Genomic DNA, 25,058 nt, shown 5'->3' on the forward strand with positions numbered 1-25,058 from the left:
AACCTCTGCAGCAATGCTGGCAACACTTATACGTCTATTTCCCAAAGACAACCTCTGGATATGACACTGAGCACGTGCACTCAGTTTCTTCGATCGACCATGGCGAGGCCTGTTCTGGGTGGCGCCTGTCCTGTTAAACTGCTGTATGGTCTTGGCCACAGTGCTGCAGGTCAGTTTCAGGGTCTTGGCATTCATCTTATAGCCTAGGCCATCTTTATGTAGAGCAACAATTCTTTTATTCAGATCCTCAGAGAGTTCTTTGCCATGATGTGCCATGTTGAACTTCCAGTGACAAGTATGAGAGAGAGAGTGATGACACCAAATTTAACATACCTGCTCCCCATTCACACCTGAGACCTTGTAAAACTAACGAATCATATGACAAAGGGGAGGTAAAATGGCTAATTGGGCCCAATTTGTACATTTTCACTTAGAGGTGTACTCACTTTTGTTGCCAGCGGTTTAGACATTATGTCACATGAAAAGATGTAATAAAATATTTACAAAGATGTGAGGGGTGTACTCACTTTTGTGAGATACAGTGTGTGTGTGTGTATATGTGTGTATATGTGTGTATGTGTGTGTATATATATATATATATATATTGTATGTACAGTGCCTTGCAAAAGTATTTACTTCCCCTTTGGCATTTTTCGTGCTTCGTTGCCTCACAACCTGGATTTATCATGGATTGGTTGAGGATTTGCATTATTTAATTGACAGAACATGCCCACAACTTGGAAGATGCTTTTTTGTTTCTTTTTGTTGTGAAGCAAACAACAAATAGGACAAAATAACAGAAAGTCAATGTGCATAACTATTCACCCCCCTGAAGTCAATACTTTTTGTAGAGCCACCTTTTGCAGCTATCACAGCTCCAAGTTGCTTTGGATAAGTCTCTATGAGCTTGCCACATCTTGCCACTGGGATTTTACCCATGTCTCCTTTCAAAACTGCTCCAGCTCCTTCAAGTTGGATGGTTTGCGCTTGTGAACAGCAATCTTTAAGTCTGACCACAGATTTTCTATTGGATTGCCTAGGCCATTCCACCACATTCACATCTTTCCCCTTAAACCACTCAAGTGTTGCTTTATAGTAGCGTGTTTGGGGTCATTGTCCTGCTGGAAGGTGAACCTCCGTCTTAGCCTCAATTTGCACACAGAGTGGTACAGGTTTTGCTCAAGAATATCCCTGTATTTAGCACCATCCATCTTTCCCTCAACTCTGACCAGTTTCCCAGTCCGACTGCTGAAAAACATCCCCATAGCATGATGCTGCCACCACCATGTTTCACTGTGGGGGATGGTGTTCTTTGGGTGATGTGTTGGGTTTGCACCAGACATAGCGATTCTATGGCCAAAAAGTAAAATTTTACTCTTATCAGACCAGAGCACCTTCCTCCATACATTTTGGGAGTCTCCCACATGCCTTTTCGCAAACTCTCAATGTGCCATTTTGTTGCTGAAAGCAATGGCTTTCTTCTGGCCACTCTGCCATAAAGCCCAACTCTATGGAGCGTACGGCTTATTGTCGTCCTATGTACAGATACTCCAGTCTCTGCTGTGGAACTCTGCCGCACCTCCCAGGGTTACCTTAGGTCTCTGTGCTGCCTCTGATTAATGCCCTCCTTGCCCGGTCCGTGAGTTTTGGTGTGTGGCTGTCTCTTGGCAGGTTTGCTGTTGTGCCATATTCTTTCAATTTGGTTATGATAGATTTGATGGTGCTCCTAGAGATCATCAAAGATTTGGATATTTTTTTATAACCTAACCCTGACTTGTACTTCTGAACAACATTGTCCCTTACTTGTTTGGAGAGTTCCTTGGTCTTCATGGCAGTGTTTGGTTAGTGGTGCCTCTTGCTTAGGTGTTGCAGCCTCTGGGGCCTTTCAAATAGGTGTGTATATGTAATGACAGATCATGTGACACTTAGATTGCACACAGGTGGACATTATTTCACTAATTATGTGACTTCTGAAGGTAATTGGTTGCACCAGAGCTTTTTATGGGCTTCATAACAAAGGGGGTGACATAGACACATGCCAATTATCAGTTTTTTATTTCTGAAAAATTGTTTTATGTATATATTTTTCTAATTTTACTTCACCAACTTAGACTATTGTTTTCTTATCCATCACACACACATACTGTACATATATAGCGATATAGATATATATCTATATCTCTATATATAATATTTTAATATTGCACAATCCTATACCCACAGTTGATCCAGAGGAAGGCAAAGAAAACAAAACAAAGCATGATCCAATTTGCTCCAGCAGGGGAAAAAAATTCCCCCTAGAGGCAATCTGATATTCCCTGGATCAACTTTACCTATAATAAATGTTAGTATCCAATTATATTATGTACATTTAGGAAAGAATCCAGGCCTGTCTTAAAACCATCTACTGAGCTGGCTAGAACCAGCTCTTGAGGGAGTCTATTCCACTTTTTCACAGCTCTTAATGTGAAGAAGCCTATCCCTATTTGTCGATGAAATCTCTTTTCCTCCAGACGTAAAGAGTGCCCTCTTGTCCTCTGTGATGACCTTAAAGTGAAGAACTCGCCACCAAGTTCACTATATGAACCACTTACGTATTTATACATGTTTATCATATACCCCCTTAAACTACTTCTCTATAGAGAAAAAATTAAATCCTCTAAACGTTCCTCATAGCTGAGCTCCTCCATGCCCCTTATTGGTTCGGTTGCCCTTCTCTGCACTTTCTCCAGTTCCCAAATATTTTTTTATGAACTGGTGCCCAAAACTGAACTGCATATTCCAGATGAGGGCTTACTAATGATCTGTACAGGGGTAAAATTATATCTCTCTGCAGTCCATACCTCATAATACAAGAAAGGATTTTGCTCACTTTGGAAACCGCAGCTTGGCATTGCATGCCATTTATTAAGCTTATGATCTACCAAAACCCCCAGATCTTTCTCCACCATTGACTCCCCCAGCTGTACTCCCCCTATTGTGTATGATGCATGCATATTCTTGGCCCCCAGGTGCATAACTTTACATTTATCAACATTAAACTTAATTTGCCACAGGGGGGCGCATGCGTGGCTTCTGACATGGAGGACGTGTTGTGAGTGAGCTCCAGGTCCCGTCTGCTCTCCAAGACCTCCGCGCAGCTACACTATCCTGCGAAAGCATTGGGGGGTAAGCCTAACCATCTCCTCCGCTCCTTGGGCACCCCATGGGAAAGATTGGCCAGCAGCAACACTGCTATTGTCTGTTGTTTGGGCCCCGATTGAGAACGGCTATGGACCGATACATTACTAGGCCGCAATCCCCAGCCTCAAGTTCCCCTGCCGATCCCTTCAAAGATGGACTCGCTTTTGGGGACTGAGGAAGCCAGTAATCCCACGCCGGCCACTAAACCTATATCTGGGACTAAGCCCTCCCCCCCAAGTTGCAGAACCTTCTGCAACATTGCGGCGGAGGTGGGCAAGATCTCTCTGGAACTGGTGGGGGGGGAATCGCCCAAATAGGTGAGCGCACTGATGCGTTGGAGAATACGTTTTATGATCTGGTGAATTATGTACAGGTTCTTGAGGAAGACAACCCTAAAATCCTCAACTGCAATTGCAGGAAGAGGATTTAGAAAATGGGGAGAGGCGCCAAAGCCTGCACTTTCATGGTATCCCTGAAATGGTTGGTGACAACACTCTACGCCCCTATCTCCTGGGCCTTTTTAACACGCTGGCCCCCACGGTGGTGAATGTTGACTGGCGTTTGGATAGGGCCCACAGATCCTTAGGCCCTAAACCTCCGGCCAGAGCTAGGCCCAGGGATGTAATTGTACGGTTTCATTTCTATGACAGTAAGGAGGCTTTAACCCAGGCCGCGAGCAACAAGTCCCAGATTACATAAAAGGGGGCAAAGATCCATATATTTAGTGACCTTTCTCCCATCACCTTATCCAAACAGAGAAATCTTCACCCTATCACAACAAACCTACAACACCACAGAGTCCCATACTACTGGAGATTCCCCTTCTGTCTCATCATTTCCAAAGAGGGAGTCCAGAACAGTCTCTAAGAAGGGGTAGCCTTCATCAAAAGCCTGAACCTCCCTCCTTTGCCTGAAGAGGACCTGCTACCTCCCCTCGCACCAGGTTGTCCATTACCTTCTAACCCCAACCGTATCTGAACCCCGGCCAAGGGTCAGTCGAAGAAATCTTTCTCCACACCCCAACGCTCCTGATTTTCCAAGCACCCTCCTTGATGTGCCGGGAATAATTCCTGGCTTTTTCCTCTTTTTTTTCTAGGCTATTTATCGTTGTGGCCTGGACTCCAGTTTAGAGTTACCCTATTTTTCTGGGTAAATGCTCCCATTCCCATGGAATATTGATGTTCTGACTGATTATAAAAGGTTTTCTTTCTCTCTTGTCGCGTTAATTATACTCACATTGAGAGTGGGAGGACCCCCTCCTCCCGAGTTCCCTGCTGGAGACCCTCATGTGTCCCTACTTGGCCTTTTGGCTCCTACCAAGGCCTCCTGAGATGCCGCCGCCTCTCAGGCTTTCTATTGTTGTTTGTTTGTTCGTTTTTTTTTTCTTTTTTTTTTTTTTTTTTCAGTACCTGTTTTAGGTTCATATGATTCTATGTCAATGTCATGCATTACTTTTTTTGCTACTGAGGTCTACATGCTTTTTACACACATACAAGTATGTTTACTGTGTCTTACATGTATTCATCACTTTTCTATTTTATTTTATGCTCTTTTATGTTTTATATACTCAAACGAGCCATTATTGCTGATGTGTCAGCATGGCATTACGTATTTTGTCCTTTAATGTAAAAGGCCTGAACTCTATACAAAAGCGGTGGTTGGCTTTGAAATAGTTCAGGTCTTCAGGGGCTGATGTGGTCATGCTCCAGGAGACACACACTTTCATGGTGGGGGTTCACTGAAGTTTGCTTCGAAATACTTCCCCTCCTCATACCTTGCCTCTGATTCCACGGGTAAGGCTGGAATGGCAATTTTAATTAAAAAATCCTGCCCCATTAGGGTCAAAACAGCACATACTGATCCTCACAAGAGGTTTGTTATCCTGGAGTGTGACTATATGTCTTCTTCTTCTTTTACCTTGGTTAATGTATACGCCCCTAACTCTGGACAGATTGACTTTCTTAACAAGATTTTTGAGTCTCCCTACTACCACTCCCAAACGTTCATGATTGTTGGTTCAATTTGGTCATCTCCCCCACTAGAGATAGCCAAACTCTTCTCCGGTATAGCCCCCCATGAAAGATCTCCTCTCAAGCAAATTCTTTCTGCAAATGTTTTAGATCCCATCAATTGTTTTATTCATGGAGGATTAAACATCCCTCCACTAAGAAATTCAACTTTTATTCCATGGCCCATAAAATATATTAAAGATTGGACCATTTCTTTACCTCAGCCCCACTCATCCCCTACATTGTTGAATCTGACATCTCTCCCATCACATGGTCCGACCATGCCCCTATCACGTTGGATGTCATTTTGTCCCAGACCTCTTCTAGGATCACCTCCTACAGTCACAAGCTGCCCGAACTAAACTAGCTAAAGAGTTGGAGGAATTTTTCCAATTCAGCGTTGGCTCTGTTCAGGACTCTTCTACACTGTGGGAGGCACACAAGGTCTACTTTCTTGGCGTTTGTATAACGGAAGGCTCCCGGCTGAAGAAAGATGGGGACAGACTTCTGCAATCCTTGTTGGCTGACTTACGGGCTGCAGAGCGTCAGCTTCTGTGTGAGCCCACTGTGTTAAAGTTGCACAAAGTCACATCCCTTCGGGAACAAATAAAATACTTAGCCCTAAGTAAGACAGCTAAATCCATGGTATGGGCAAAACAAAAATTTTATGAATTCTCTAATAAGCATCATAGGGTGCTAGTAAATTACGTCCACAACCTTTCCACTCCTTTTCTGACTTTCTTTTACAAGCAGATAGAACTCGGACCCATTGCTCTCTTACCATGTCTAAGACTTTTGGAACTATTTACCATAAGCTATACAACTTCCTAACCCCTGAAAACCATTTTAAATTTACTCAAGAAAACTTTGATAGGTTTTTCTCCGATCTGGTGTTACCAAAGCTGTCCTCCTCAGATTTAGTTAAATTAAATGCAGCTATAATTATGGAGGAACTTTCCAAACATGATCAAAGATCTCCCGCTCCATTAGTCACCAGGTCCTAATGGGTTACCTTATTCCTAGTATAAAACCTTCCTAGACATCCTGGCCCCCCATATGTTAGATCTATACGGTACTTTATTTAAAGGACAACCCCCCTACTTGCAGATCTCACACTCCTATATTTCCGTTATCCCTAAACCCGGTAAAGATCCCTCCATTCCCGATAATTATAGGCCCATAGCCCTATTAAATTCGGACTACAAAATATTAACAAACATTCTAGCATCCAGACTATCCCAGTTCATTCCTAAATTAATTAATAAAGACCAAGTAGGTTTTGTCCCGGCTAGGCATGCGGGGGATAACACGCGCCGCACCATAGATTTGATAGACCTCCTCAATAGATTTTCCCGCCCAGCCATTGTCCTAAGCCTGGATGCTCAAAAAGCCTTTAACAGGTTGAGTTGGCCATACACGTCCTTTAAAGCTTTAGAAGCTTTGTATTCACGAGTTACAGCCCAAGTCCAGATGTCCTCCTTTCTGTCGCCTCGCTTCCCCATAACTGATGGCACTCAGGCAGGGATGCCCTCTTTCCCCACTGCTTTTTATTCTATGCCTAGAACCCCTGGCTGAGGCCATCCAATTACAAACGGATATTCATGGAGTGGTGATGTGACAGAGGGAATATAAGTTGTCACTATTCGCAGATGACATATTGCTGACTCTTATTAACCCACTGATATCACTCCCCTCTCTGCATAAACTGCTATCCTCCTTTAGTGACATATCTGGGTATAAGGTTAACGAAAAAACAAAAACCAAGGCCCTACTTTTACATATGCCTCCAGCTCTTTGGATCCAGGTTGAACAAACATATTCCTACAGATGGTGCTCTACCACCCTCAAATATTTAGGAATACAACTGACTCCCACTTATTCCTCTCTATACTCCACAAACTACACCCCCCCCCCCCCCCCCCCCCGATCCAAGATATCACCAGATCCCTCCAACAATGGAATAAATATTCCCTTTCTCTTTTGGGTAGGATTAACATTTTAAAATGTCCATTCTACCTAGGTTGCTCTATTTTTTTCAAAACCTTAGCAATCGCTATACCCCTGCCTCAACTCAAAGCCATTCAAAGGGGTTTCCTTAAATTTATCTGGAATGGGAAAGCCCACTGTATAGCAAGCTCGGTGGTTTTCTCATTGAGGGCAGTACACTGCCCCAATGATCTACACTCTAATAATTTGGCGAAAATGTCTTCAGAGATCCTCCCTCGCCTTGCCATGTCCCCCCTTATGAACAAATTATTCAACCCATCTATACCAGACCATTTATACTTGGGACGTATAATGCCATGGGTTCAGGTTTCCCTGTCAACTCCGAAATCTAGCGCACCCAGTCACCCGTAGGCTACATACTTTTGATACACTTTAGGAAAAGTTTGACATCCCTACACATAAGTTTTATTTTTATTTGCAATTTAGACATCTTCCACTCTCTGTCCTCGCCCTTGACCCGGGATAAACCTACCCCTTTTGAATACCTATGTGCTCAAGGTCCACACCAATTACACTTGGTGTCCTCTACATACCACATTCTCCATGAATCTTCCCCTCTTACTGAAGGTACCCACTTATACATGCGTAGATGGGCACAACTGCTATGTAGGCCTATCACCTCCCAGATGTGGGATAAGATCTGGTCCTCCACCTTTAAATCCTCTTAAGTGTGTGGTGCAGAGGGAGACATCCATTAAAATTCTGATGCTCTGGTACAAGACCCCTGAGGACATTCACAAATACGATCCCTCTAGCTCAGCGATGTTCTGGCACTGTGGGCTTGGAGTAGGCTCATTGCTCCATATTTTTTGGCAATGTCCTCTGATACAACCCTTTTCGCATGAGGTAATGCTAGTTAGAAAATGGTAGATCTGCACCTCCCGCTTGATCCAATGCACTACTTACTGGGTCTTCCCTTTACTGGTATTGCTAAACACATCAAATGATTGACTTCCTACATCCTTTTAGCTGCCAAGAGAATTATCCCACTTTGCTGGCTATTCAATGTACCTAGGGCTGGGAGATTTTCTTTAAAAAAAAAAAATCTGGGATTTTCTTAAAAAAAAATCTCGATTCACGATTCGAATCGAGTTTTTTTAAATTTTTTTGACACTGCACCAGTGGGATCAGTCGGAATTTGGGGCACCCCTACCGGGCTCTATGTCTTAATGTATGTCTTAAACTATTGATATGCCTTCATATATGTCTCCCCTATGTAACCCAACCTACTAGGCGTTCCATATGTGTTTCCTGACTCTACCCGTTCATTGCACAGGCGATTGTATGTATGACCTCCTTATGACGATTTGACCTGTTTACATGTCGATTCCATCTATGTATACCCTACGGTTATCTTCAGTTCTGTGTTAAATTGGACATCTCATCTGTATATCACACCCCTTGTTACATAGTTACATAGTAGGTGAGGTTGAAAAAAGGCACAAGTCCATCAAGTCCAACCTCTGTGTGTGATTATATGTCAGTATTACATTGTATATCCCTGTATGTTGCGGTCGTTCAGGTGCTTATCTAATAATTTCTTGAAACTATCAATGCCCCCCCGTTGAGAAGGGAATTCCACATCCTTGCCGCTCTTACAGTAAAGAACCCTCTACGTAGTGTAAGGTTAAACCTCTTTTCTTCTAATTTTAATGAGTGGCCACGAGTCTTGTTAAACTCCCTTCTGCGAAAAAGTTTTATCCCTATTGTGGGGTCACCAGTATGGTATTTGTATATTGAAATCATATCCCCTCTCAAGCGTCTCTTCTCCAGACAGAATAAGTTCAGTGCTCGTAACCTTTCCTCATAACTAATATCCTCCAGACCCTTTATTAGCTTTGTTGCCCTTCTTTGTACTCACTCCATTTCATCCTTCCTGAGGACTGGTGCCTCATAGAAGGTTAGTAAATTGGTTTGGCAAGAACGATTCTTCATGAATCCATGCTGATTACTGCTAATGATACCGCTCTCATTAATAAAATCTTGTATATAGTCCCTTATCCTCTCCAAGAGTTTACATACTATTGATGTTAGGCTAACTGGTCTGTAATTCCCAGGGATGTATTTTAGGTTCTTTTTAAATATTGGTGCTACATTGGCTTTTCTCCAATCAGCTGGTACCATTCCAGTCAGTAGACTGTCAGTAAAAAATTAGGAACAATGGTTTAGCAATTACTTGACTGAGTTCCCCAAGTACCCTCGGGTGCAAGCCATCTGGTCCCGGTGATTTATTAATGTTAAGTTTCTCAAGTCTAATTTTAATTGTGTCCTCTGTTAACCATGGAGGTGCTTCCTATGATGTGTCATCAGGATAAACACTGCAGTTTTGGTTACTGAAGCCCCCCGATTCCCTTGTGAAGAGGAGAAGAATAAATTCAATACCTTTGCCATCTCCCCACTCTTTGTAAACAGATGTCCTTCCTCATTCTTTATGGGGCCAATGTGGTCTGTCCTCCCTTTTTTACTGTTTACATACTTAAGGAATTTCTTGGGATTTTTTTTTACTCTCCTCTGCTTTGTGTCTTTCATATTCTATCTTAGCCGTCCTTATTGCACCCTTACATTTCTTGTTGCATTCTTTATAAAGTCTGAATGCTGATGATGATCCCTCAACCCTGTATTTTTTGAAAGCCTTCTTCTTTGCTTTTATATGCATTTTTACATTGGAGTTAAGCCATCCAGGACACTTGTTCGCTCTTTTAAATATATTACCCAATGGGATGCATTGGCTAATGCCCTTATTTTAATATGCTCTTAAAGCAAACCCATCTCTTCTTCGTGTTCTTTGTTCCCAAGATTTTATCCCAATTTATACTTTCTAGTAAGGTTCGTAGTTTAGGGATGTTGTCTCTTTTGAAATTCAGTGTCTTTGTATTCCCCTTATGTTTCCTTTTTGTGTGATTTATACTGAAGCCAATTGACCTGTGATCGCTGTTACCTAAATTGCCCTGTATTTCCACATCCGTGATCAGGTCTGTATTTTTGGTAATCAGTGGATCCAGTAACGCTTTATTTCTAGTTGGTGTGTCTACCATCTGACCCATAAAATTGTCCTGTAAGACATTTAGGAACTGGCGAGCCTTAGATGAATGCGCGGTTCCCTCCGCCCAGTCTATGGATGGATAATTAAAATCCCCCATTATGATAACACTTCCCATCCTTGCTGCCAATCCAAATTGTGATAGATGATCTGTCCCCCCCCTTCCTCTCTCAGGTTAGGGGGCCTATAGCATACTCCCAATATTATTTTCCCCTTAGCTTCATCCTTTTGGAGCTCTACCCATAAGGATTCCACCCCTTCCCTAGCTCCCTTAGTGATGTCATCTCTCACATTCACGTGTACATTATTCTTGATATATAGTCATACCCCTCCCCCTTTTTTACCCTTTCTATCCTTGCGATAAAGGGTATACCCTTGAAAGTTTGCCAGCCAATCATGAGAGCTTTTGAACCAGGTCTCTGAAATTCCCACAAAATCCAAATCCTCCAGTGATCTGCGATTTTTGTCGGTATTGCGACATTGCAGCGGACAGATCGGACACTTTTGACACATTTTTGGGACCCTTGACATTTATACATTTATACAGCGATCAGTGCTGTACAAATGCACTGATTACTGTGTAAATGACACTGGTAGGGAAGGGGTTAACACTAGGGGGCGATCAAGGGGTTAAATGTGTGTTTAGAATTAAAAAGGAGAGGTATCAATGGGGGAATAAGACAGGGAAGTATTTAGCCAATATGTTAGAGGAAGAAATCAGTAAATTACATAGAGAAAATACAGGACAGTACTGGGGAAATGGTATATACAACAAAGGAAATAGCAGGTGTATTCCAAAAATACTATGGGGAACTGTACTCAGTAAAACAAAAGGGAAAGCAGGTCTTCAAATTAGAGAAGGTTGAAAAAAAAAGAAAACAAAAGATTTCTTAAAAGATGCGAGATTAAAGGTAATACCAGAGGATAAACTAGGGCCCCTCGAAGAACCGATAGCAGAAGAAGAAATTAGCCGAGCCCTAAAAAACATTGCAACAGGGAAAAATCCAGGTCCAGATGGACTTACGACATTCTATCATAAAAAGTTAAAGAAATCTTAGTGCCTAGACTATGCTCGTATATGAATAGGATAGGTACAAGTTGGTAAATGAGAAGGGAAGCGTTAGCAGCCGCAATTACTGTTATCCCAATGGAAGGAAAAGATGCCACCATATGCTCAAGTTATAGGCCTATTTCATTACTAAATGCCGACACAAAGCTATTTGATAAAGTGTTGGCAAGTAGGATGAAAGCAGTAATGAACGATTTGGTGCATGCTGACCAAGTGGGATTTATCTCAGGGAGGGAGGGGAGAGATAATGAGGTAAGAACATTACTGCTGCTTCAAATAATGAAAGAAGGTAGATCCCCCCAGGACTACTCCTCTCAATAGACGCTAAAAAAGCGTTTGATAGGGTAGACTGGGGATTTATGATGAGTACTCTGGAGACCTTAATCCAAGGATGGCCCATTGGATTAAGGCATTATACAACCACCCCACAGCCAGGGTAAAGATCAATGGGACATTATCGCTACCTTTTGATATGCATAATTAAAACGAGACAGGGGTGCCCCCTGTCCCCTCTATTTGTTTTGTCATTAGAACCCTTCCTAGTAGGAATTATAAAGAACCCAGATATAAGGGGAATTAAGATAGGAGAGGAAGTAAAATAGCTGCGTACGCAGATGACATTTTGTTTTGTGTAGATAGGCCTAGGATAACATTACTCAACTTAATGAAGCTATTAAAGTCTTACGGAGAAATCTTAAAATTAATCCCTCTAAATCAGAAATTCTGAATATCAACGTAAGGAAACGGGAAGAGCTGGCCCTGAAAAGAGTTCCCATTATACATGGAAGGAAAAAGAATTAAAATACCTAGGAGTAAAAATTGCATCGGGCATAGGGACAATGTACCAAGAAAATTCTATACTGCTACTAAACGAAATAAAAACAGAAATAAATCCGCAACAAGGTATCTCTCCTGGATAGGAAGAATAAATATCATTAAAATGGTAATATTGCCAAAGATCCTATATAAAATGCAAATGTTACCAATCCCTCTCCCACAGGCCTATTTTAAATCATTAAAAACCATAATATTAAGGTTTATCTGGCAGACAAAGAAGCCAAGGATAAGTTACTTAGTTTTGAATAAGGATAAATGGCAGGGAGGATTGGGGGTGCCTGATTTCAAAAATTAATATAACGCAGTATTGCTTTCACGGGTGTTAAAATGAGTAAAAAATAGCAAAGAAAAAAGATGGGTGGAATTGGAAAATACTATTAGTAATGAACCCCTGGGGAAGATTATATGCATAACTTCACAATTTAGAGAATTAAGTGAAAATACACACCAAATAACTCAAAGTTTTTGCAATCTGGGATCACATACACATACAAGAAAAATGGGAATTTAACTCCCATTTAATACCACTAATTTTTTAATTAAATAACTAATTTTTTTTGCACTAGGGAAAGGGAAGTGGTTTGGGAAATGAATGAAAATGCACAATTAAAGATATAATGGAAAAAGGGGAAATCTATACACTACAGGAACTAAAACACAAAAAAGAATTTAAGCAGGCCATACATGGTCGAATTTCGAACAAGTTTTCTTTTCAAAATCAGAAAGTTCGTTTTTTTTTTTTTTTTTTTTTTTGGCGATCCGATGATGCCACCATTGATTTTCGAAATTCGGCCAACCAAGCCTTCAATTTCACCTCATGTTGCTGCAGAAAAGAATTTTCGTGGGCGGGAATCTTCTCTTCTCTCTGTAAATTTTCTTTTCCTATTACATTTCTCGAACGATTCTCCCATCATTGATTAGAAAATCGTTTGTTTTTCAAAAAATTTCTAACATGTCCGATTCCTCAAATTTGATTGCCGCACGAAAATCGGCCGTTGTTGCACCCCACTAATGGTGGGAAATTCGTACGAAAATTCTTTGATACAATTTTCAAAAGAAAATTCTTTCGAACAGTGTATGGCCGGCATAACGGTGATAGATGAATGGCGGTACACACAGCTAAAACATTTTGTATCTACGTTGCCACAACCAATTAAGATCTGGAGAGAACCTATTGCAGTTTGAGTGCTCATGTGCAGCAGCAACTATGCGGAATGGGATCTCCCGGATATATAAAATATTTGTGGGAATTAAGGAGCCAGAGGTACCGCCGTTTTATAGTGAAATGGGAAAGAGACTTGGGAAAGTGAGAAGAAGATTTACATTTGGAAAATATATTTAAAATGGTACACAGGATGGCAATAGACAGCAATACTATTGAAATGCATTAAAAATGTATTTTATGAGGGGGCAGGAGGCGGAGCCTAGCGGAGCAGACATGCATTGTTAGAGCTCCACACCGCTGAGGAGAGAAGAGAAGGACAAAGCGGAGCCTGCAGGCTCAAAAGGTATCCATTTGAACCTTTTTGCCCCAGGGAACAAACTGTGAAAGTTTGGGCAGGAAATATGGTACTGGGAGGAAACCGTGGCAGAAATAAAAATCACCTCACAAAGAGCTCACAGGCACTCACTGCAGCTGAAGCAGCTCCAGTCACCACACAATATACAGCATCAGGGCGCTCTCACAGACAGAAAATGTCACAGCAAGACTCTCCATTTGAGTCAGATACAGAACAAATCCTCTCACAAACTTCTCCACAAGCCTCCTCAGTATCCCCAGTATCATTATTACAATTTGAAAAGATGCTTCATAAGGCTTTAAAACAAACCTCAGACCAAATAACAAACAGCCTAACCAAAGAAATAAGAGAGCTGGGAAACCGCACCGCAGCCTTAGAAATAAAAATGGATGAAATTGAAATTACAACCCAAGAAAATATAACAGAATTGGAACAATTAAAAAAAGAGAATTTAATACTTCAAACTAAGCTCGAAGATTACGAAAATAGAGCCAGACGTTCAAACTTGCGCATAAGGGGAATACCTGAAACTGTGACAGACCTGCAATCTACTATTACTGCTCTATTACAAGAACTAAAGCCAGATATCCCTATTGAACGTTTAGAACTGGACAGAGTACACAGAGCCCTCACAGCCAAAAAGAAAGATGGACCCCCACGTGATATAATCACAAAATTTCATTATTACAGAACGAAAGAACAAATACTAATTGCTGCAAGAGAAAAAAAGGAACTTAATTTTCAAGGACACAATTATCAAATTTTTGCTGACCTATCCCAACTTACTATTACTAAAAGACGATCCATGAAACCCCAACTAATGGAACTGCAACGCCACAACATTATGTATCAATGGGGCTTCCCCTTTTCAGTCAGATTTAACTACCAAGGTACAATTTACAGAAGCAGATCAGCAGATGAACTACAACAAACCCTTTTAAAATTAAATCTGACAGAACCCACAAGCAGCAACTCTCCCACACGCAGAAGAATGGCATCATCTTCACCTTCAGGCAGCACCCAGAAAATTCCAGAACAAAATGGGAATCGTCATTCTCACAAAAGAGGCCGTTATGCCACATCATCCATGGACCAAGAAGATTCAATGGACTGACATCCTAATTCCTGATATCTCTTCATTTATTATACTAAGAGATGGTTCTCTATAAAAAACCTGTATTTATAACTGAATGTAACTGCATTCTGATAGTCGCACACTGTGTGGGATCATGTTACATTCCAGTTATATTTCTTATTACTTCTGATTCATATAGCCTTAGAACATATAAGTGAAATAAGGAAATTCTTGTTCAGTTATATATTATCAGGTAATAACAATAGATTTATTACTTTTTAGGACAAATATGTTCAATAATCCAGAAGTAATGGAAGCTTTTTTTTTTTTTTTTTTTTCTTTCTTTTCTTAAAACAAATATATTATTACCTAACTAGTTCCTAGAATTATGTTTTTGTTTATTCTAATCTGAAGCAATACAACCTCAATTTTATGAGTTAACATATCTAAACAGTTACATATGAATAAAATATGTAATTGTTTACTCTAAAAGGGTTAAAATCCCAAAATAATTCAAACTATCTTCATCAATACCAAAGTTATTAACAGTACCTTTCTAACTGAATTATTTAGCCTAGGGCAAAACTAACCATATACAACCACCCTGGAATAAATAATTTCAACAAAAACTATATTCTGCACTCCAACTAATGAAACATCATTTTGATGTCTTTTGACATAGCACTTCTCTCCTGTAAGCGGAAGATCAGTGTACCCCCATTAGCCCTCCTCATTCTCCCAACCATATTATGTGGGAGTGTGACGAAGGCACTTATTCCCCTGAAAGAGATATTTATTCTCTTTCACGGGTAAATTGTGATTACTTGCAAAAAATAATTTATACAATGTATCATCTAATCTCATATGTTTTTTGTTTACTCTTTACTCCAGAATTCACTGGTTTCTTTTCTATCTATTCATCTCTTCAGTCCACACAGGTTGATCTGCGCAGTCAGCTCTGCATAACAAAAAGTAAGTCAAAACTATTTGATCTATTGCCATGGCACCACTGAATATACTTTCCCTGAATGTTCAGGGAATAAATGTCCCTCAAAAAAGGACCAAAGCCTTCCGTACTTTCCATAACAAGAAGGCTCACATAGTATGCCTCCAAGAAACACACTTCACCAAAGATTCTACTCCAAAATATATTTCTCCTTTTTATCAACAAATTTACACGGCTTCTGCCTGTACCAAGCAAAGGGGAACTCTAATTGCATTTCACCGATCCACACCATTCACCTTATCATCAGAAATTAAAGACCCAGAAGGTAGATACCTGATACTCATGGGTTATATAATGGATACAGCAATCACGGTGATTTCCTACTACGCTCCTAACAAACAACCTACACCATTCCTCTCACATATATTACAAGTGATTAATACACACAAAATAGGAACAGTGATAATGTGTGGGGATTCGAACCAGGTCCTCCTCCCATTTCTAGATAAATCACCTTTTACACCATCCAAAATAACCTCTAGATTACCTTTTTCTCAACTTCTTTCCAAATACAATCTGGTAGATTCATGGAGAGAAAGTAACCCAATGAAAAAGAAATTCACTTATTTCTCGCACCCTCATCAAACCTTCACCAGAATAGATCATATTTTTCTAACAATAGGAATGATACCAGAAATTATTGCATCAGATATAATTCCGATTCCGTGGTCTGACCATAATGCAGTATACACTACTATAGCCTCAGCCATACCAAAAGCGCATGACCCAACGTGGTACTTACCGGACATAATGCTCAAACACCCACTACATCAGATGGCCATTGAACAAGCTTTAAAGGAATACATATCAATAATACAACAGACATCTCCCCAATAACACTATGGGAAGCTCATAAGCCTGTCTTGCGTGGTACAATACAAAGACAAATGGCACTATTTAAACGGGAACGCAAAAATCTAGCAAAAAAACTAGAACTCAATTTTAATGCAGCCTACATATCATTTCAAGATAATCCATCTCAGAGTACAAAATCTCATCTGGAAAAATCTAGATTGGAATACGATCTATTTCTCACTGAGTCAGTTGATAAATCCCTCAAACGCTCCAAACACAATTTCTACATGAATACAAACAAACCAGGTACATATTTGGCTCGGGCATTAAATTCAACTAACAAATCTTTCAAACCAATACGTTTGAAATTATCAAAAAATGTTTACACTTGTAATCCAGTTAAAATAGTCCATAAATTTCACTCACATCTCGCAACTTTATACAAGACAAACAATGAATTTAATCCTACAGAGGCTGAATCCTTCTTCTCAAAAATAACCTTACCTGAGTTATCTCAGAATCAAAAAAGCAGTTTGGATGAGCCTATAACTATAGATGAAGTTGCTAACGCCATAAAAGACCTAAAACTTAACAAAAGACCAGGCCCAGACGGCTACTCGGCTTTATACTATAAAACATTCTCAGAAATACTCTCTCCCATTCTCACTGAAACTTTTAACAAACTTCTAGATGGACATTCTTTTCGGCAAGAAACACTAATGGCAATTGTTTGTATGATCCCAAAACCCCTTTCTGATACTTCCTGTGTGAATTATCGTCCTATCTCTCTGTTAAACCTCGATATTAAATTATTAGCAAAAATAATAGCAAAACGCCTCAATAGCATTATAGGAAAATTAATACATAGAGATCAAGTAGGCTTCATGCCAAATAGACAGGCAGGCGATAGTATACGCAGGGCAGTGTTATTGGCACATATTGCTAAAAAACGGAAAATCCCTTTATGTTTTCTATCTCTCGATATTAAGAGGGCATTTGACACAGTATCCTGGCAATATATGCAATATTCATTACAAAAATGGGGTTTTGGACCCCACTTTTTAACATGGATCAAAGCATTATATAATAAACCCAAAGCCTATATAAAATATGCTGGATACAAATCTGAAGCCTTTAATATCGAAAGAGGTACCCGACAGGGTTGCCCATTATCTCCCTTATTATTTGCCCTTATACTCGAACCCATGGCCCAATATATCAGAACAAACCAAACTATAACTGGCATTGAAGTAGGAGGTATTACACACAAATTATGTATATTTGCAGACGATATATTACTTTTTCTATCATCACCACAGGTCTCTGGTCCTAACTTAATACCAGCTCTTGATGGATTTGCAGCCCTATCCGGCCTTATGATTAATCCTAAGAAATGCCTAGTGCTTAATATTTCACTCACAAACATGGAATTGATCCCGGCTAGGGCTGCACTCCCATTCACATGGGCAGAAAAATCAATCCCATATCTTGGAATTCATTTAACAGCATCTCATTCTGACTTATTCTCAACCAATTATCCTCCTGTATTAAGACAGATCACAAATCTAATAAAACAATGGTCGCAACTTCCTTTATCCTGGATGGGGAAGATTAATGCAATCAAAATGACTATTCTACCCAAATTGCTTTATCTATTCAGAGTCCTCCCTATTCCAATTCCTTCCTATTTTTTGAGAATAGTACAAAAAAGAGCAACTTCGTTTATATGGGGCTCTTCTAAACCACGTATACCTATACACACACTACATCTTCCCAAAAATAAAGGAGGCCTGGGATACCCTAATTTTACTAACTACTACAGAGCAGCACATTTGGCCAGTCTGTCCAAATACCATGCAAAACAGGAAATCCCATTATGGGTATTTATAGAGGCTTCAGAAAATGACCCTCCTATTAATATCAAATTTATTATGGCTTGATCCTAAAGACCGCTTTAAAATTCATAATCCCATAACTAAACACTTCTTATCTCTCTGGGATAAGCTAAAAACCAAATATCAGTTACAATCTCCACACAATCCTCTCCTTTCTTTTATCAGAAATCCGGCCTTTTATCCGGCATGGATCTACCCAAATTCTTTTAAAGCTTGGACAACATCAGGCATTCAGACACTAAATGACTTCATAGCATCTAAATCATTCCTTTCATTCCCATCGCTTAGAGAAAAATATGATCTACCAAACTCTGAGATATTTAGATATCTCCAAATCAAAAATTTCTATACACCATTTCTAAAGGGGGATACACCATTATCCCAATTATCCATTTTTGAATCAATCTGTACAAAAGATCCATTTGCTAAAGGTACAATTTCATCACTTTATAATCAATTATATGGAGTACCAAATCTTAATAGACCCTCTTACGTTCAGAGGTGGGAGGAGGACCTGGGACGAACTTTAGAAGACACAGACTGGTCTAACATATGGCTCACATCTAAGTCATCTTCACCCAACATCTTAGCACTGGAGACAAATTATAAAGTCCTAACTCGCTGGTACCTTGTACCCGCTAGAGTGGCAAAATATTCACCTAATACCTCAGCTCTTTGTTTTCGAGGATGCCCAGAAATAGGCACATATTTACACATATGGTGGACGTGCCCAGTAATCCAAACCTTCTGGAAGGAAGTCTTCGTGATTGCATCTAAAATATTTAAAAAAATAATACAACCAGATCCATATTTAACTTTACTTAATCTAAAACCGGAATGGTTAACACTCTCTCAATTCAAACTTATGATCCAACTAATAACGGCTGCAAAACAAACAGTGGCCAAGGCATGGAAATCTCCTACATTGGTACTAGCAGAAACAATTCACAGAATGAATAATACAATGTCCCATGCTAAGATGGTAGCCATCGATCAAAATCAAATTCCAAAATTTGAAAAACTTTGGCATCCTTGGATAAAACAACAGTTCCTGTCAAACTTCAATGACTCTGTCCTGTTGCCATGGTAACAGATTAAATGACTTACAGAGACACCCATTCTAAGGCTTCAAAGAGAACTAAAAAGAATAATAAACTGACGAGCGGGACAACCTTGTGGACCATACCTCTACCTTTCAACCCTTTTTCTTCTTCCTCTTTCCTTTTCTCCACCTTACGATTAAAGCTCATTATCAGAATTTATTTGACCTATATACACTCTACTTGTAAACAATATGTATAGTAGGTATAAATCATTTAAATACCTACAAAAGTAACTAAGGAAATTATATATATCTTTAATTTAGGTTTACGTGAACCCAATGTTTAATATTTGAAATTTCATGATATTTACCTATATAAACCCTACTGTAAAACAATGAGCTTACTTTATAGATCCTTGTAAACTTACTTTATGTATCTTTATAACATTGTATACTCAATAAACTTCTTTTGACAAGGAAAAATGTATTTTACGCTGGTATATAACACCGGAGATGGCGCACAAATACCAAAGTGAGACATCGAGATTTTTCTGGCGTGGATGCAATGCTGTGGGAACCATGGTCCACATATGGTGGACATGTCCTAAAATTAAATAATTCCGGAGAGAGGTGTTGCCAGGGATAAAAGATTACTAATATAGAGGTACCGGAGGAACCCTGGAGGTGTTTGTTTCATGGGGTAGAAATGTCAATAAAGCAATATAATAGAACATTGATACCCCATCTGATGAATGCAGCAAAAAGTTTAATCCCCTGACCGTAGCAAGAAGTGGAAAGTCCCATGATCAGAAGCTGGTGTAAAAAAATAAATGATATTTACAATATGGAATATCTAAGATATACTGGAGATGAGGAAATAGAAGGATTTGAAAATGTGGAAGGAATTTAAGCACACAGGGAGATTTGTAGAGATGATGGGAACGGACTAAGAGGGTAGACAGGGAGGAACGGGAGTAGGTGGGGGTGGGGGGTACCGGGGGATTAAATAAAAAAAAATGTTAATATATGGAAACGTTTTTATATATTTGATGTAATGAAAATTAACAAAGAATTTGAAAATAAAAAAATGTGTGTTTTTCTCAGTGTGTTCTAACTGTATGGGGATGGGACTGAGTAGGAGAGGAGACATTTCTGCTGTTAATGCTTACTACTTACTAGGAACAAACGACATGTCTCCACTCCTCTGACAGCACAGGGATTTGTGTGTTTACACACACAAATCTCCGTGCTGGCGCTCGTGCACACGATCGCCGGCCACACACATCGGGGCACCCACTCTTAAAGGAACCGTTTCGCGCAGTGTGCCATTGTGCTACAGTATATGTACGCAAGCCGGTCGGGAATCGGTTAAACCAACAGGTCTATAGTTACTTGCTAAAAACTTTGATCCCTTTTGAAATATAGGAACCACTTTGGCCTTACGCCAATCCCGTGGTATTATTCCAGTCATTAACTAGTTCCTAAAAATTAAAAGCAATGGTTTTGAAATAACAAAGCTCAATTCTTTTAGGATCTGTGGGTGTATGCCATCCGGTCCAGGTGCTTTATTCACCTTTATTCTGTCTAAATATTTCTGGACCATATCAATTTTGAGCCATTGGGGATAATTTGGGGTGTGTCAATATCATCCCATTATGGTCTTGAGCTCCCCCATGCTCCTTTTGTATACACAGAGCTGAAGAAGTTGTTTAATATGCCTTCTTTGTCCCCAGTCACCCACTCCAGATTATTTTGTAATTGGCCTACATGCTCAGACCTGACCTTTTTATTATTAATATATTTGAATAATGTTTGGGGGACTGTCTTACTATCCTTTGCAATCTATTGTTAGTTTTTGAATTTTTGCGTCCTTTATTTCCTTTTGACATATTCTGTTATACTCTTTGTAACAGTTAAACGATAGCATTCCTTCATTTTTTTTTAATATATTTTTTTTAAAGCTCTTTTCTTATTATCTATAGCTTTTTTAACTTTGGATGTGAGCCACATAGGTTTTATTGTTAGCCTTTTAAACTTCTTGCCCATGGGATTATAATTTGCAGTATGTTCACATGCAGTCTTTTTGAAGAATTCCCATTTCTGTTCTGTGTTCATCGATGCTAATATTCCCTCCCAGTCTGTCTTGGAGAGCATCCCTTATCCTTGGAAAATGTGCTATCTTAAAGTGAAATGTTTTTATATTTCCTGTATGTTTGGTTACATTATTGTAATGGCATAAAATATACAGCTTAAAGGGGTTGTAAACCCTCATGGTTTTTCACCTTAATGCATACTATGCATTGAGGTGAAAAACCTTCTGTGGTGCTGGAGCCACCGTTTTACTTACCTGACCCCGATCTTTCTCCGGCCGGGAATGAGCACACCAGCTCTACCTGGTGTCTCGTGCTCTGATTGGACAGGTTGATAGCAGCGCAGCCATTGGCTCCCACTGCTGTCAATCAAATCCAATGACGGGGGCGGGACCGAGTCCTGCATTCTGTGTGAATGGACACAGATGCGGGACTCGAGAGCCCACACAGTGTCAACCAAGGAGAGCGTTTCTCCAACATGGACACTCGATGTGGGGAGGAGCCACCTGAGGGACCCCAGAAGAGGAGAATCGGGGCCACTCTGTGCAAAACGAACTGCACAGTGGAGGTATGACAGTAAGTATGAGTAAGTATGTTTGTTTATTTATTTTTAAAAAGAGGGTTTACAACCCCTTTAAGTTTATATATATATATATATATAGATATATATATATATATATCTATATATATAGATATATATATATATATAGATATATATATATATATATATATATATATATATATATATATAGATATATATATATATAATAATCTATGTGTGTGTGTGTATATATATATTATATTATATTTTTCTGGTTAAAAAAAAAAAGTCAGGAGATATGCTATATATTTACCACCAAATGAGGACCCAATTTAAAAAAAAGGTGTAATTCATCTGGGGTGCCTCAAGCTTTTGCTTACTTTTAAAGGGTGTCTTGACTAAAAAAAAGGTTTGAGAAATGCTGTTAGATTGTGCCGTTTAAGTTAACTGATGTGTATTTACCATAGTATTTGTTACAGATGGTAGGTACTAAAGCTTGCCCTTACAATTATGGTTAGTTAGAACTCATCAACAACCCATGTAATGTTTTTTGTAGTTTGTTTTATGTTAACATTGCTATAATTTCTAGACAGTGGATATTCATAAAGAAAAAGTTGCAAGAAGAGAGATTGGAATCTTGACAACGAACAAGAACACTTCTAGAACGCACAAAATAATTGCTCCAGCCAATTTGGAGAGACCAGTCCGTTATATTCGTAAACCTATTGACTACACGTTTCTTGATGACACTGGACATGGGGTGAAGGTATGTTGAATTTCTTTTGTTATTAAGTGTGCTGATGTATTGACGTTTAGAATTTGGGCATAAAACATAATGTTGAAGAACAGTACAGACAACCGGATGCATAATCACTTATGGCCCCATAATCTGTTTTGTAGCTTTTACCGTATATCATAGCTTTGATTTTTTTGAGCACTAATAAATACCTCTGTAATAGTGTTGTATAAATTTTTCTTGTCAAACTCATATTCCAATCATTTTTGGCAACGCAAACGTCAAGTTAAGAATTGGAGTGCCTTTGCAGTGAACCAGCCATTAGTCCCGATATATCAAAGTAACGTCATAAAACTTAAGACCTGCGCTCAAGCACCTGTAAGTCCATACGTTGTTTTCTGTGATGGGTGCTGACTCCTCACATACTGTGTATATGCATAGATTAAGGTCCCATACCCTGTGCACCTAGCAAAGCCATTTGTAAACAGGTTGAAAGCAGTCTCAGCCGGCTTCATCCAAAGCCACGCCCCCAACATGTTTCACCTTGCCCACAGGGCTTAATCATGGAGGCCGCTTTTATTTGTTTACTAATGGTTTTGCTAGGTGTGCGGTGTTTCAAATATAAAACTGACTTTGAAAAACCTCTAAAAAACCTATTCTATAAACTTTTTATTTCTGTAGAAACCTGTGCATAACTGCCACACATTAGAATTTATTTGGGAGAAATGATAAACCTGTATTTTTGTTTGTTCTTAGGTTTTTGGTGTTTTAGATGTTGATTTGAAGTGCACAGTAAGATGATTTTAGGAATAGTGATATTGATGCTCTGGAGATTTGATGTTTCTATAAATGTGGCTTTGATCATTATTGCAGAATAGTTCAGTGGTCATATACTAACTGTACCGAGTACAGTATAACAACACTAATGTATGGTTGCAGTAACCGATTTGGTACTGAGGACTCTAATATGAAAATTAGATATTAAGATACGTACTTTGAATAGTCAAATTGGCAATCACTTGATTCAGATCCCTGTTCTGGATTATATTTTAATTTATTGGTTCGCTTTAGTCATAGATTTTATCTGTTGCACAGTATACCGTGCCTTGCAAAAGTATTCACCCCCCTTGGCATTTTTCATGTTTTGTTGCCTCACAACCTGGAATTAACATGGACTGTTTGAGGATTTGCATCATTTAATTTACAGAACATGCCCACAACTTTGAAGATTTTTTTTTTTTATTGTGAAGCAAACAACAAATAGGACAAAATAACAGAAAAAGTCAATGTGCATAACTATTCACCCCTCTAAAGTCAATACTTTGTAGAGCCACCTTTTCCGGCTATAACAGCTCCAAATCGCTTTGGATAAGTCTCTGAGCTTGCCACATCTTACCACTGGGATTTTTGCCCATTCCTCCTTGCAAAACTGCTCCAGCGCCTTCAAGTTGGATGGTTTGCGCTTGTGAACAGAAATCTTTAAGTCTGACCACAGATGGTCCCCGGAGTCTCTATGATTGTTCAGAGGCCAGGCACGATGCTATGATGTCAAGCCCGGCCCCTGCATTTGAAAAAATGGCGCCACCTCTGCTGGGAAGCTGAGATCTTTCTTTCTTTCTTTCTTTCTTTCTCTTTCTTTCTTTCTTTCTTTCTTTCTCTTTCTTTCTTTCTTTCTTTCTCTTTCTTTCTTTCTTTCTTTCTTTCTCTTTCTTTCTTTCTTTCTTTCTCTTTCTTTCTTTCTTTCTTTCTTTCTTTCTTTCTTTCTTTCTTTCTTTCTTTCTTTCTTTCTTTCTTTCTTTCTTTCTTTCTTTCTTTCTTTCTTTCTTTCTTTCTTTCTTTCTTTCTTTCTTTCTTTCTTTCTTTCTTTCTTTCTTTCTTTCTTTCTCAGGCTTCCCAGCCTAGAGGTGAGATGTGGGGACTTATTGACCCCATATGTCACTGCAAAGAGGACCTGTCATGCTTATTCCTATTACAAGGGATGTTTACATTCCTTGTACTAGGAATAAAAGTGATCAAAAAAAAAAAAAAGTTTCAAGCTAGAAAAATAAAAGTAAAATTAACAATAATAAAAAATGTTTAAAACGCCCCTGTCCCCATGTGCGCGCATGCAGAAGCGGATGCATACGTAATTTGCGCCCACATATGTAAACGTGTGAGGTATCGCCGTGAACTTTAGAGTGAAAGCAATAATTCTAGCCCTAGACCTCTGTAAC

At 39.4% G+C, this 25,058-nt stretch overlaps 1 protein-coding gene across 28 annotated transcripts in view; it reads left to right on the forward strand.

Annotated features, from left to right (window-relative positions):
* Positions 1-25,058, forward strand: part of ABI2 (abl interactor 2) — a 182,302-nt gene that overhangs the window by 89,661 nt on the left and 67,583 nt on the right. For all 28 annotated transcript variants that reach the window (XM_073633333.1, XM_073633334.1, XM_073633331.1 and 25 more), the window contains exon 3: positions 22,699-22,875. In XM_073633333.1, the coding sequence (XP_073489434.1) occupies positions 22,699-22,875 (177 nt within the window). The remainder of the gene's footprint in view (positions 1-22,698; positions 22,876-25,058) is intronic.

This window comes from Aquarana catesbeiana, linkage group LG06, assembly GCF_042186555.1.
Source record: "Aquarana catesbeiana isolate 2022-GZ linkage group LG06, ASM4218655v1, whole genome shotgun sequence".
NCBI lineage: Eukaryota > Metazoa > Chordata > Amphibia > Anura > Ranidae > Aquarana > Aquarana catesbeiana.